This window comes from Marmota flaviventris, chromosome X (assembly GCF_047511675.1).
Source record: "Marmota flaviventris isolate mMarFla1 chromosome X, mMarFla1.hap1, whole genome shotgun sequence".
Classification (NCBI taxonomy): Eukaryota; Metazoa; Chordata; class Mammalia; order Rodentia; family Sciuridae; genus Marmota; species Marmota flaviventris.
The window spans coordinates 103787777-103800313 of record NC_092518.1 but is presented as its reverse complement, the minus strand read 5'-3'; the positions used below and the strand labels follow the sequence as shown (position 1 = coordinate 103800313).

Below are 12537 nucleotides of genomic sequence, written 5' to 3'. Positions count from 1 at the left end.
ATCACAAGTTCAGAGCCAGCCTCAGCAACAACGAGGTGCTAAGCAACTCTGTGAGACCCTCTCTCTAAATAAAATACAAAATAGGGCTGGTGATGTGGCTCAGTGTTCAAGTGCCCCTGAGTTCAATCCCCAGTACACCCCCACCCCACCCCCCCAAAAAAAAAGAAAGAAAGAAAACACACCAGGCACTAGGGCTGTAGCTCAGTGGCAAAGTGCTTGCCTAGCACAAGTAAGGCACTGGGTTCAATCCTTAGCACCCAGTTTATTTGTTTAAAAATAAACAAAAAATAGAGGCATGTTGTCCATCTACAACTATAAAAAAATTAAAGAAAGAAAAGAAAACATTCCAGTGAAAACATGACATTTCAAAACTCTGGCTAAATTCAGCTCACCCCAGTCTCCAATTTTACTTCACAAAAGAATAGCTCTGGTAAATATTTAACTGTCCTTAGAATGCTAAGTGGAATGTATGAAAAGACAAAATGCTCTCTGGCTTGGGAGAAGTTAGACAACATTCAATTGTAACACATCTTGTGCTTTCAAACATAGATTTGAAGTTAATAAATTGCCTTCACATATACACTTATAGTATTCCATCTTGTGTTGTGAACTCCATAGATTTTTTTTTTTTTTGTACTAAGGATGATTGAAGCCAGGTTGCTTAACCACTCAGCCACAACCCCATCCCTTTTTAATTTTTTTTTTTTTTTTGAGTCAGGATCTCATTAAGTTACTTAGGGCCTCACTAAATTGCAGACACTGGTCCCTCAATTTATGATCTTCCTGCCTCAGCCTCCCAAGTCACTGGGACTACAGGCATGTGCTACCATGCTTGACTCACTGACTAGATTGGTCAGGGGGCAGGGTACCTCAAAGTGGTTGCACTAACCTAAGGCAGGAAATCGTTAACCACCACTGAACTCTATAGATATGTTCTGTGGCAAAACACTTTCTAAAGGTAGACATCAAAAACAGAAATCCAAAAGGAAAGAATGGACCAACTTAACATTACAAAACTTAAAATATCTGTGTGATTAAACATCAAACAACAAGGAAAACACTACTATTTGTTATTCACATTACAAAAATCTATAACCTTAATACAGAAATCAATTAAAGATCTTAAAAGCATGGGGAATTCTATAAGATAACTGCCAACCTGAAAAAACAGACCATTCACAGAGAAAGAAATACAAATGGCAAAAAAGTTAAAAATTAGCAAGGGAGCTGGGGGGTAACTCACAGTACCAAAGGAAATCCAGCCTCAGCAAAAATGAGTCACTAAGCAACTCAGTGAGACCCTCTCTCTAAATAAAATACAAAATAGGGTTGTGGATGTGGCTCAGTGGCCGAGTGCCCCTGAGTTCAATTCCCAGTACCAAAAAAAAAAGTATTCACTTTTTGACCAGCAAGCCTACTTCTAGTAATCTTTCCCATAAAAATTAAAGAACCAGCATGTAAGACTAAATGTGTAAGGGAAAATGCATTATTATTTTAATAAAAGAATGGGAAATATTTATTAAGAGAATGGTTGAATTATCTTCATAATGGAATATTATGCATAAAATAAACAGTTTATTTCACTAACATGCACTAAACATTTCCCTAAGCACACCAAGTTGCATCTTGTATGGGAGGGTTGCTTTTGAATTTGGTTGCCTTCATATGCAGAGAAAGTAAGGCAAAATTGAGTTGAAAACTGACAACACTGCTTTGGTAATACATTTCTGTGAAGTGCATGCATTATTTAGCTGAGAGGTCATCAAATTGTTGATTCACTTGCACACGAGCATTTAAATCTGTCCAGAGGCCTTTGGGAAAATAACACAACTTTCCATAAACATTCACTGGAATAATAAATAGTGAAGAAAATCTAAGGTGGATGATTTTCTGCATAAATCTTTTTTTTTGAGGGCTAAAAATATCTTCTGTGTTTACCTAAATAAAGTAACAGTAATACATGTAGCTTTTCTGTCTAGAGTTTCTCAATGGTTTATCTTCAAAAAACAAAATATATTGTCTGAACAAATTTATTAATATTATTATTAGTAGTGTTTTTGCATTGTTGGGGATCTAACTGAGGACCTCATGCATGCTAGTATTATTTATTTTTGAGCATATTGTGGCCTCTAAATGAATTGCATCTGTGTTTTCAAGCATATTCATGCTTGTAATCTCATTTTTAAATGTTTTTCTATTCAATTACCACCTGAGATTTTTTTTTTTTTAAATCAACAAACCCAGCATGGTGACACACACCTGTAATCCCAGCTACTTGGGAGGCTGAGGCAGGTGGATCACAAATTCCAATCTCAGCCTCAGTAATTTAGCAACACCCTCTCTCAAAATAAAAAAGGGCTGGGGATAGAGCTGATTGGTAATGCCTCCTGGGTTCAATCCCCAATACCAGAAAAAAACTTAGCAAAACCATTTGCCCTCCAATAAATATATATTAAGTGTTTACAAAGTCAGGAACTTGCCAAGCATTATTTAAAACTAACCCTCCCCCCCTCCCCCCCTCCCCCCCTCCCCCCCTCCCCCCTCCCCCCCCTCTATTTTTGTTACCAGGGATTGAACCCAAGGGCACTTAACCACTGAGCCATATCCACAGCCCTTTTTATTTTTTATTTTGAGATGGGGTCTCACTAAGTTGCTTAGGGCCCCACTACATTCCTGAGGCTCGCTTCAAACCTGTGGCCCTCCTGCCTCATTCTCCCAAGCAGCTGGTATTATAGGCATGCACAACTGTATCTGGCTGTAGTCACTCTTTATTTTTTTAGAATTTTTTTATTTATTTACTTCATACCAGGGATTGAACCCCAATTTTTTTTGAAGACTTTCAAACATAAACAGAAGTAGAAAGAAAAGTATAATGAAACCACATATACTTTTTATAATTTCAATATCAACTCAAAACCGATCTTATTACATCTGTACCCCAGCCACATCCCTCCCTTCCAGATTATTGTGAAGCACTTTCTGGATATCATATAATTTTGTCCATAAACATTTCAATATGTAACTACAAGAGATAGGGACTTCTCTACAAAAATTCACAATATTACTAGCTCTACTAAACATACTCACATAGACATATATTCATATAATTTTTCATGTTATAGAAATGGCTGGGGTACAGCTAGCATAATCAGGCCCTGGGTTCTATTTTTATTACAACAGAAGAAAATATATTACATATTCTCTTCTATAACCTTTGTAAAAAACTTACTACATTTTATAGAGCTTTCCATGTTAGTAAATATAGATAATTTCAATCCTATTGTATAGAAGTTCCATGCTCCATTTAACCAGGATTCTATTGTTGGGTTAGGGGTCTTGAGCATTTCATTATTATAAATGATGCAAATTGAATATCAAAATTGAGTGAGTCAATTAGCTTGAATCACTTCACAGAATGCTCAGCAAATAGCAAGCTCCTTATAAATGTTAGTATTATTTTTATATTGTCAAATTACCCTGTGTTAAGGTTGAACTAATTTATATTCCCAGCAGCAGGGGTGAGGGGGCTTATCTTCCCTAAATCCTCACTAATTGTATTGTATTGTTTGTTTCTGGTGCTGGGACTGAACCCCAGGCCTGTCTTACCATGCTAGGCAAGACCCTAGTTGCATGTATTTTTAAAATTAGACTAAAAAAGGAATGTCATTTTAAAAATGCAATCACCTAACAATAAATCAATCATCTAAATTCATTTCAAATGCCAATTATATTTAAGCCCTGCTTAAAGTAGAAAACTTTATTTTTAGACAACCCCTTATTAACAGAGTTTTGGGTGTTGAAAATTCCATGGTTTGTTTTTGAGCATTTTGAACCATTATATCCAGTTTGGTTTACCTTCCTGTACAAAAAGAATCATTTTTTTTTTCTTTTTTGCCCAACATGGTGGGGAACCCTGTAATCTCAGCAGCTAGAGAGGCTGAGGCAGGGGGATTGCGAGTTCAAAGCCAGCCTCAGCATTTTAATGATACCCTAAGCAACTCAGCAAATTTATAAATAAAATATTTAAAAGGGCTGAGATGTGGCTAAGCAGTTAAACACACCTGGATTCAATCCCTGGTACCAAGAAAAAATCATTTTATATTCTTCTAGTTTTACTGAGGCATATTTGGCAATGATTACCAAAATCAAGCTAATCAATATATCTGTCATTTCAGGTAGTTACTCTTTTTTAGAAAAAAAAAATTATATTTTTCTATTTTAGTAAGCTTTTTCACCACTTTGACCAAATGATCTGACAAGAAGAGTTTTAGAAAAAGAAAGTACATTTTGCACTCACAGTTTCAGAGGTTTCGGTCCATAGACATAAGGCTCCATTGCTCTGGGCCCCAGTGAGGCAGAACATCATGGAGGAAGAGTGTAGTGGAGGAAAGCAGTTCAGAACATGACACCAGGAAGCAGAGAGCGAGCAAGCTCTCCTCACCACAAAGTATATACCCTGGCCATATATGGTGGCATGCACCTGTAATCCCAGCAGTTTACAAAGCTGAGGCAGGAGGATCCCAGATTCAAAGCCAGTCTCAGCAAGTTAGCAAGGCTGGCTGTAAAAGCAGTCCATTTTAGGCTTTGAATATAGCCCTCGCTGCTCTGCCACTGTGACTTAATTTTTAAAGGACATATATCCCTTCCTCTCTCCCTCCTCCTCGCTAATCTCTCCCCTTAATCTCAGGGAAAACAGGATCACTTTTCTTCCCCATCCAAAGCAGAATTACCTGTTCTTGAGGACACACCCACCACACGAAGGAAGTAATTAAGACTTTGGGGATGGCACCTGAAGATCTCCAAAGTGACTACCAAATTAAGAAGCGTGAGTGCGTATGAGTGAATTAAAACTCTAACAGAGAACAAATAGAGTGTAGCCTTTGCATCACCTGTTTTAAAAGCCCCCTGGTTGTCCCTGATGGGCAGAATACAGCCTCTGTGATAGGAGTCCTCTGGGCTTCTCCTTTGCTACAAAGCAATAAAACTTCTTTTTCTTTTTTCTCAAAACTCTGTCCTCATTATTGGACTGGCATCAGGGACAAGGACCAAACTTTTGGTAACAAAACCCTGTCTCAAATAAATAAATAAAAATAAAAAGGGAGCATGCTACAGGGACACTGCTACATCGATGTTCATAGCAGCACAATTCACAATAGCAAGACTGTGGAACCAACCTAGATGCCCTTCAATAGATGAATGGATAAAAAAAATGTGGCATTTATACACAATGGAGTATTACTCTGCATTAAAAAATGACAAAATCATAGAATTTACAGGGAAATGGATGGCATTAGAGCAGATTATGCTAAGTGAAGCTAGCCAATCCCTAAAAAACAAATGCCAAATGTCTTCTTTGATATAAGGAGAGTAACTAAGAACAGAGTAGGGTTGAAGAGCATGAGAAGAAGATTAACATTAAACAGGGATGAGAGGTGGGAGGGAAAGGGAGAGAGAAGGGAAATTGCATGGAAATGGAAGGAGACCCTCAGAGTTATACAAAAGTACATACAAGAGGAAGTGAGGGGAAAGGGAAAAATAATACAAGGGGGACAAATGAATGTCAGTAGAGGGGGCAGAGAGAGAAGATGGGAGGGGAGGGGAGGGGGGATAGTAGAGGATAGGAAAGGCAGCAGAATACAACAGACACTAGTATGGCAATATGTAAATCAATGGATGTGTAACTGATGTGATTCTGCAATCTGTATATGGGGTAAAAATGGGAGCTCATAACCCACTTGAATCAAAGTGTGAAATATGATATATCAAGAACTATGTAATGTTTTGAACAGCCAACAATAAAACATTAAAAATAAATAAATAAATAAAGCCTTAAAAAAAAATAAAAAGGGCTGGGGATGTGGCTCAGTGTTTAAGCACCCTTGGGTTCAATCCCTGTGACATAAAACAATATACATACATTAACAAAATATAATGGAGATATTCTTTTTAATGTTGCCTTGCTGAAACAAGGCCTCAAAACCTGGTTTAAAATTTTCTCATCTCCACGGAAATTTTCAGTAAAGGACAAAAGATTTCTACAATTTGAAAAGAAACCAGAGTATACAATGGAGATATTCTGTAGTCTTAAGTTTTTTTCTAGTCCTAGACTTCATTTTTTTGTGTGTGTTCCTTTAGTGTACATCCCACCATTGTAATGAATTGTTTAATTTCTTTCTTCTCTGCCAGACTGAGAGCTCTATGAAGGCAGGAAACTTATTTTAACATTATAGCCCCAGAATTTAGGGTAGTGCTGCCAGGATAGTAATTGCTTATAATCTATTTGTTCATTGTTTCATTGTTCCCTGAATCTTTCAGTCTACTTAAACTGGATCACTGCGATATATATATGATTTTAGGAAATCCGGCCTAAGTCTCCACTCAGTGTTATTTGAATGGGATCTAGTGACATATATATATATATATATATATATATATATATATATATATATATATACATACACATACATACATACACACACACACACACACACACAGAGTTATATATAGTAAAGTGAATTTTTTTGTACTAGGGATTGAACCCAGGGGCACTTAACTACTGAGTCACATCCCTTTCTTAATTTATTTATTTTATTTTGTATTTTGAGACAGGGTCTCCCTAAATTGCAATGGTTGGCTTTGAACTTGTGATTCTCCTGCCTCAGGCTCATGGGTTGCTGGGATTACAGACATGCCACGTGGAGCACAAAAGTGAATTTTAAAAGACAGATCACATATTTAGTGAAAAGGGAACACTCTTAATTAGGAGCCCTGGATTCTAGTCCCATCTCTGCAGTTATTTTAATGGTGGCCTTTCAAAAGTTCCTTAGTATTTGTGGGCCTGGTTCCTCGTCTGTAGTTCCTACATTAACTCTACAAATATGTACTGTCAACTGCATGCTGGCACTAGCTTAAGTGCTAGGGATTTAATAAATGTTACTCTACACTTGAACTTTTGCTAAGGGGATCATGTGCACAATCTCATAATCTTCTGTAAAACAGACACTTTTGTGTTATTTTCCAAACATTACTAGAAAGTGGTTGGGGATTTAGCTCAAGGGCAGAGTGCTTGCCTAGCCAATGCAAGGCCATGGGCTCCATCCTCAGTATTGAAAAAAGTTAGGAAAACACACACACATATATAGCAACCAAACTTTACAAAAGAAACCAAAGCATAACGAGGTGAAGTAACTTTCCGACAGGATTGGATTCCAGGCAGAGCGACTTAAAACCCCATTCCAATAACAACTGTGAATCCTTATTCTAGAATTGGATTACTATTTTAATGGCCTGCATTTTTATCTGAGCCCGGGTATACAGTGTGGAGCACTCTCTGGTCGACAAAAGGGTAAAAGAAGCTGGGTACTTTAGAGAAACCATCTAAAAGAGTGAAACTAGCGCAGCAGGAAGCAAAGCTCTTCGGCGCCGCCGGGGCAGCCTCTCAGCCGGGTAGAGAAGAAGTGGGAGGTGTCATCGAGTTGTACGCACTCACGCTTCTCTGGGCGTCTCATTGGGTACTGATGAACGTTCAGGTCACTCCAGCCCTGCGCGTTTCTCTGAACTCGACGAGGGGCGGGGAGAAAAGGCACGCTGCGTGCGCGCCGACCTTTTCGACGTCTGCGTGGGAAGGCGGCCCCTCCGCCTGGCGCAGAGTTCCTCTGCCCCGCCCCCCTCCTTCGGAGCGTCAGCTTCCTTGATCTTCCCACCTTTAGCTATACCAACGAGAGGACACCGCCAGCATCTAGAGCAGCCCGGCTAGGAGCGGGACTGAGTAGCAAGAACGTGAAAGGAAGCCGTGCCTTCCTATCCCCAAGCCATTCTAGACACGGGTGAGTGCCAAGGTCTACCTCCCCACCCCAAACTCACCCCGGAGCGGCTGGCCCCCTCCGCTTCTCCTGGGGAGGCCTGGGCCCTAGCTTGTTCCCAGCATGCTCTATGCGGGATGCCCGGGCAGGTGCTGAGGGAGAACCAGTGAGAGAGATGGAGAGCCACCTTCTTGGTGGCGCTCCCTTGGCACTAACATGGGGTCTTGGGGTGACCCTGTCCTACTCCTCACTTCTCCATTTTGTGGTTCTCCCTTTTACATAATCCACCTCACCCACCTTTACCTTCTAAAGCTACCACTTGGATAGTTTTTGCCTTGTTTCCGTGCGCAGTTTTAAGTTTCCGTCATGTTAAAAAATTCCTATCCTGTGCAGCCCCCAGTGTTACTTTTTTTTTTTGCCTCCCCAAATAGGAAAAAATATCCAGAAATAATTGGTGAAAATAATCCTGTAAAATTTGTAGATTTATTGCGTTTTAATTAATATTTTCTCAGCCAGGAGTAGGGTCCCCACCAAGAAGAATTCCGACACACGTATGCCATAATCAAGCAAAGAGGCGTGTGAATTAGCATATATTGGCCAAATGAAAACTGTGTAATACAAAATGCCAAAATCCTATATAAATTAAGTTTAGAGTGTATCTGACAATTCTTTAATTAAGCAGACCTTGTTTTTTGTTGCTTCTCACTTCTTGGAATTGTTTATTGATCAAGTTCTGTGAATGACACAAGAGAACCAACATCCTTCTTCTTTCCCCACCTCACACTCAGGAATTACATCTACCAATCTATTCCACACCTTGGCCTGATAGCAGTCAAAGTCCATTTCCTCTAGAATAAAACCATGGGAATGGTTTCCTTGTAGCAATGTGGTGCTGTTGGGTGCAAAACGTCATCAGAGGGCTGGGGTTGTGGCTCTGTGGTAGAGCACTTACCTTGCATGCATGGGGCACTGGGTTTGAGCCTGAGCACCCCATTAATAAATAAAATAAAAAGGTACTGTGTCCATCTACAACAACAACAAAAAAAATTTAAAGTCATTAGATGCCACATTTTTTAATTTATAGGAAAACAAGGTTATTCAGGAACTCATTTATTAAATTCTCAATAATATGGTAGAAGCACTGTTTAGATTATTAGTCCTTAATTGAAAAAGAATTAAACAGGTCAGGAGATCTGAGTTCTAGTCTACTAACACTGACTAGTTTTGTAAGTTTGGGTTACTTAACCTTGCAGTCCTCCATTTCCCTATCTGTAAAATGAGAAAAATGCCATTAGGTACCTTCTAAGGTTCCTTTCAACTTTGAGAAACAAGGGGGAAATCTAAATAGCTCACTAGAGTATTTTTTGTGGAGATAGAGAAGAGATTGGGGGGATTTTCAGCCTTTGCATAGACGTGTGCATACAATTTTCTCAGTAGTTGTATTTAATGTTTTCTTTTAATTTCTAATTGAAATGTATGTGTAGACTTTTCCCATTTTACTTCCCCAAAGAAGAAAATGTCTTTTGAGGAAGTACTAATGTTTATCAATGATCCCTATGCCTATATTTATTTATTTTTTCATCTAGATAGCTTCATTTTCATTGGGGGCTTTTATTCCATCATTAGTTGGGATGAGGCAAATCACAACCTCTGGGACAGGAGTCTCTTGTTTCTCCTTTGCTAGCAAAGCAATCAAACTTTTTCCTTTTTCTCAGAAATAAAATGGCTGGGATGACTTATTGGAAACCCATAATCTTAGGAACAGGAGGGTAAACATTAACAATACACATTGAAATCTATCAATCTCAAGAAACTTGATTTAGATGTACTCAAAACACATAAGACATTAGCCATCAGTTAAAAAAGCAAAGGTCGAAAAGAGAAATGTTAGCACAGATGCCATTGGTGATTTGCCAATTATAGGTGATTTATCTGTTCAATCTAAAGTATTGATCTAAAAGTCCATTTATATCTTCAGAGGTACTTAAATAATATAGTGCAAGATTGGGGTACAAAATTCTTTAAAGAATGATGGACAGATAACCTCTGTAACATTGGTTTCCAGGGCTAATACCTTGATTTAATGCTTGGTTAATTAAATCCTTATAGATAAAGTACAAAAATAACCTTCCCACAGCAAATCCTCCATAGAGGAATTTCTGCAGAATTATATTTTATACGGAATAGAAGTCAGATACCATTGAAAACTAAAGATTCTGAAAGTGCTTAATATTGTCTGCAACTAAATTGATATCAAGCTTGGGATTTTTTTTTTTTTTTTTTTTTTTTTTTTTTTTTTTTTTTTTTTAGCATTAAGAGCAAAATGTCAGAATAAAGTAATACCAAACCAAATGACTAGACTTAAGTATTTTAAGGGTCTTTTTCTTCTTTATAGGAAAAATGCTTTCTGAAAGCAGTTCATTTTTGAAGGGTGTGATGCTCGGAAGCATTTTCTGTGCTTTGATCACTATTCTAGGACACATTGGAATTGGTCATGGAAATAGAATGCATCACCATGAGCATCATCATCTACAAGCTCCTAACAAAGAAGATATCTTGAAAATTTCAGAGGATGAACGCATGGAGCTCAGTAAGAGCTTTCGGGTATATTGCATCATCCTTGTAAAACCCAAAGATGTGAGTCTTTGGGCTGCAGTGAAGGACACTTGGACCAAACACTGTGACAAAGCAGAGTTCTTCAGTTCTGAAAATGTTAAAGTATTTGAGTCAATTAATATGAAAACAAGTGAAATGTGGTTAATGATGAGAAAAGCTTACAAATATGCCTTTGATAAGTATAGCAACCAATACCACTGGTTCTTTCTTGCATGCCCCACTACATTTGCTATTATTGAAAACCTAAAGTATTTTTTGTTAAAAAAGGATCCATCACAACCTTTCTATCTAGGTCACACTATAAAATCTGGAGACCTTGAATATGTGAGTGTGGAAGGAGGAATTGTCTTAAGTATAGAATCAATGAAAAGACTTAACAGCCTTCTGAATATCCCTGAAAAGTGTCCTGAACAGGGAGGAATGATTTGGAAGATATCTGAAGATAAGCAGCTAGCAGTCTGCCTGAAATACGCTGGAGTGTTTGCAGAAAACGCAGAAGACGCAGACGGAAAAGATGTATTTAATACCAAATCTGTTGGGCTTTCTATTAAAGAAGCAATGACTAATCATCCCAACCAGGTAGTAGAAGGATGTTGTTCAGATATGGCTGTTACTTTTAATGGACTGACTCCTAATCAGATGCATGTGATGATGTATGGGGTATACCGTCTTAGGGCATTTGGACATCTTTTCAATGATGCATTGATTTTCTTACCTCCAAATGGTTCTGATAATGACTGATAAATGGAAAAAGAGCATGTGTTACTATAGCGGTACATACTTTTTTTTTTTAATCTGGTGGCACTGGTATAATTAGACATTAAAGTTTATTAGTATGTTTTTAAATAGGGTGGTATTTTTTCCTTAAAAGACAATTTAAATGTGTTAAAATGTTTTAAGAATTATTTTGCAAATAAAGGACATATTTATAAATATTTATGTGATAAATTCTAAACATTAAAAATTTGACATATTTTTGCTAATTGGTTAGAAAAATTTAACATGTCTTTTTAACTTTCTAATATATTCAAGTGAAATATCTAGTTGTGAATTTGTGATTAAAGCAAAACTTTTAGCTCTGTATTTCCTTTACTCCTAATGTAGATTTATGTTCTAAGCCACCTCAGGTGCCAGTGGATTTGCCCTCTCAGAATACACAACCAAGCAACCAAGGAAATGTTCTTATCCACTATTAAAGAAAAGTTGAATCCTATCCTTGTGAGAAAATTTAGTGGTATTCCTCAGCATACACAGTTTCTATGTGACTCTGTATTTTGGCATGCAGATACTGAAATTGGAGAAGTGACTATAAAAAATGTAATGTCATTTAACTGTTGTTTCAGTAATCAAGCTCTGAGTAGAAACTTAGATAAAAAGTGAATCAGTTAAAATTTATATATTACTGTTAGGCAAATGAGTTCTGTGGAAGTCTGCAGAATTTGTTTGGGCCACCTGACAGTTTCATTTTAACTGAGTCTTTCATATTTTTTGTTCATTTTTAGTTTTTTTGTACTTGCTCAAATTCTGAAATTTTTCTCATTTAGTGGTTGCACCACACATAACTGTTTTTGCTGTGGAGGCCCTAACCTTGCATCCACATTGCATTACCATACCATTTACCTAATATCAGTGGCTACCCAAAATCTTTACACAGTGGTACCAGATACAACTGTTCCTGCATTACAAACGTGTGAAATACATGGAGCTGATTTGTCCAATAATCTGGCCAGCACATGGTGAATTAAGTCAGATCAATAAGCCCCCATAGGGGCTGGGATTGTGGCTCAGTGGTAGAGCGTTCGCCTAGCAAGAGCGGGACCCGGGTTCAATTCTCAGCACCACATAAAAATAAAGGCATTGTGTTATATCCATCTACATTTAAAAATAAGTAAATAAATATTTTGAAAAAAAATAAGCCCCTATAGGGTATGAGACCATTACATTTTAGGTATCAGTATTTCTTGTAGGGCTGGGGTTGTGGCTCAGAGGTGGAGTGCTCACCTAGCCTTTGTGAGGCACTGTGTTTGAGCCTCAGCACCACATAAAAATAAAATAAAGTGGGTGGGGGTTGTGGCTCAGTTGTAGAGTGCTTGCCTAGCATGTGTGAAGCACTGGGTTT

The 12537-nt window shown here is 37.9% G+C and overlaps 1 protein-coding gene and 1 pseudogene across 1 annotated transcript; one reads left to right on the top strand and one right to left on the bottom strand.

Annotated features, from left to right (window-relative positions):
• Window positions 1–5954: 5954 nt before the first annotated feature.
• On the bottom strand, window positions 5955–6062 carry LOC114092260 (U5 spliceosomal RNA; annotated as a pseudogene).
• Window positions 6063–7664: 1602 nt separating this feature from the next.
• On the top strand, window positions 7665–11631 carry C1galt1c1 (C1GALT1 specific chaperone 1). Its single transcript, XM_027932310.3, has 2 exons — window positions 7665–7826; window positions 10198–11631. Exon 2 carries the CDS (start codon window positions 10203–10205, stop codon window positions 11157–11159), a length of 957 nt encoding a protein of 318 aa, XP_027788111.2. The 5' UTR covers window positions 7665–7826; window positions 10198–10202; the 3' UTR covers window positions 11160–11631.
• Window positions 11632–12537: the final 906 nt, after the last annotated feature.

Bases quoted from the DNA above. Each gene is read 5' to 3' on its own strand.
- C1galt1c1 (XM_027932310.3), top strand. From the start codon at position 10,203: ATGCTTTCTGAAAGCAGTTCATTTTTGAAGGGTGTGATGCTCGGAAGC.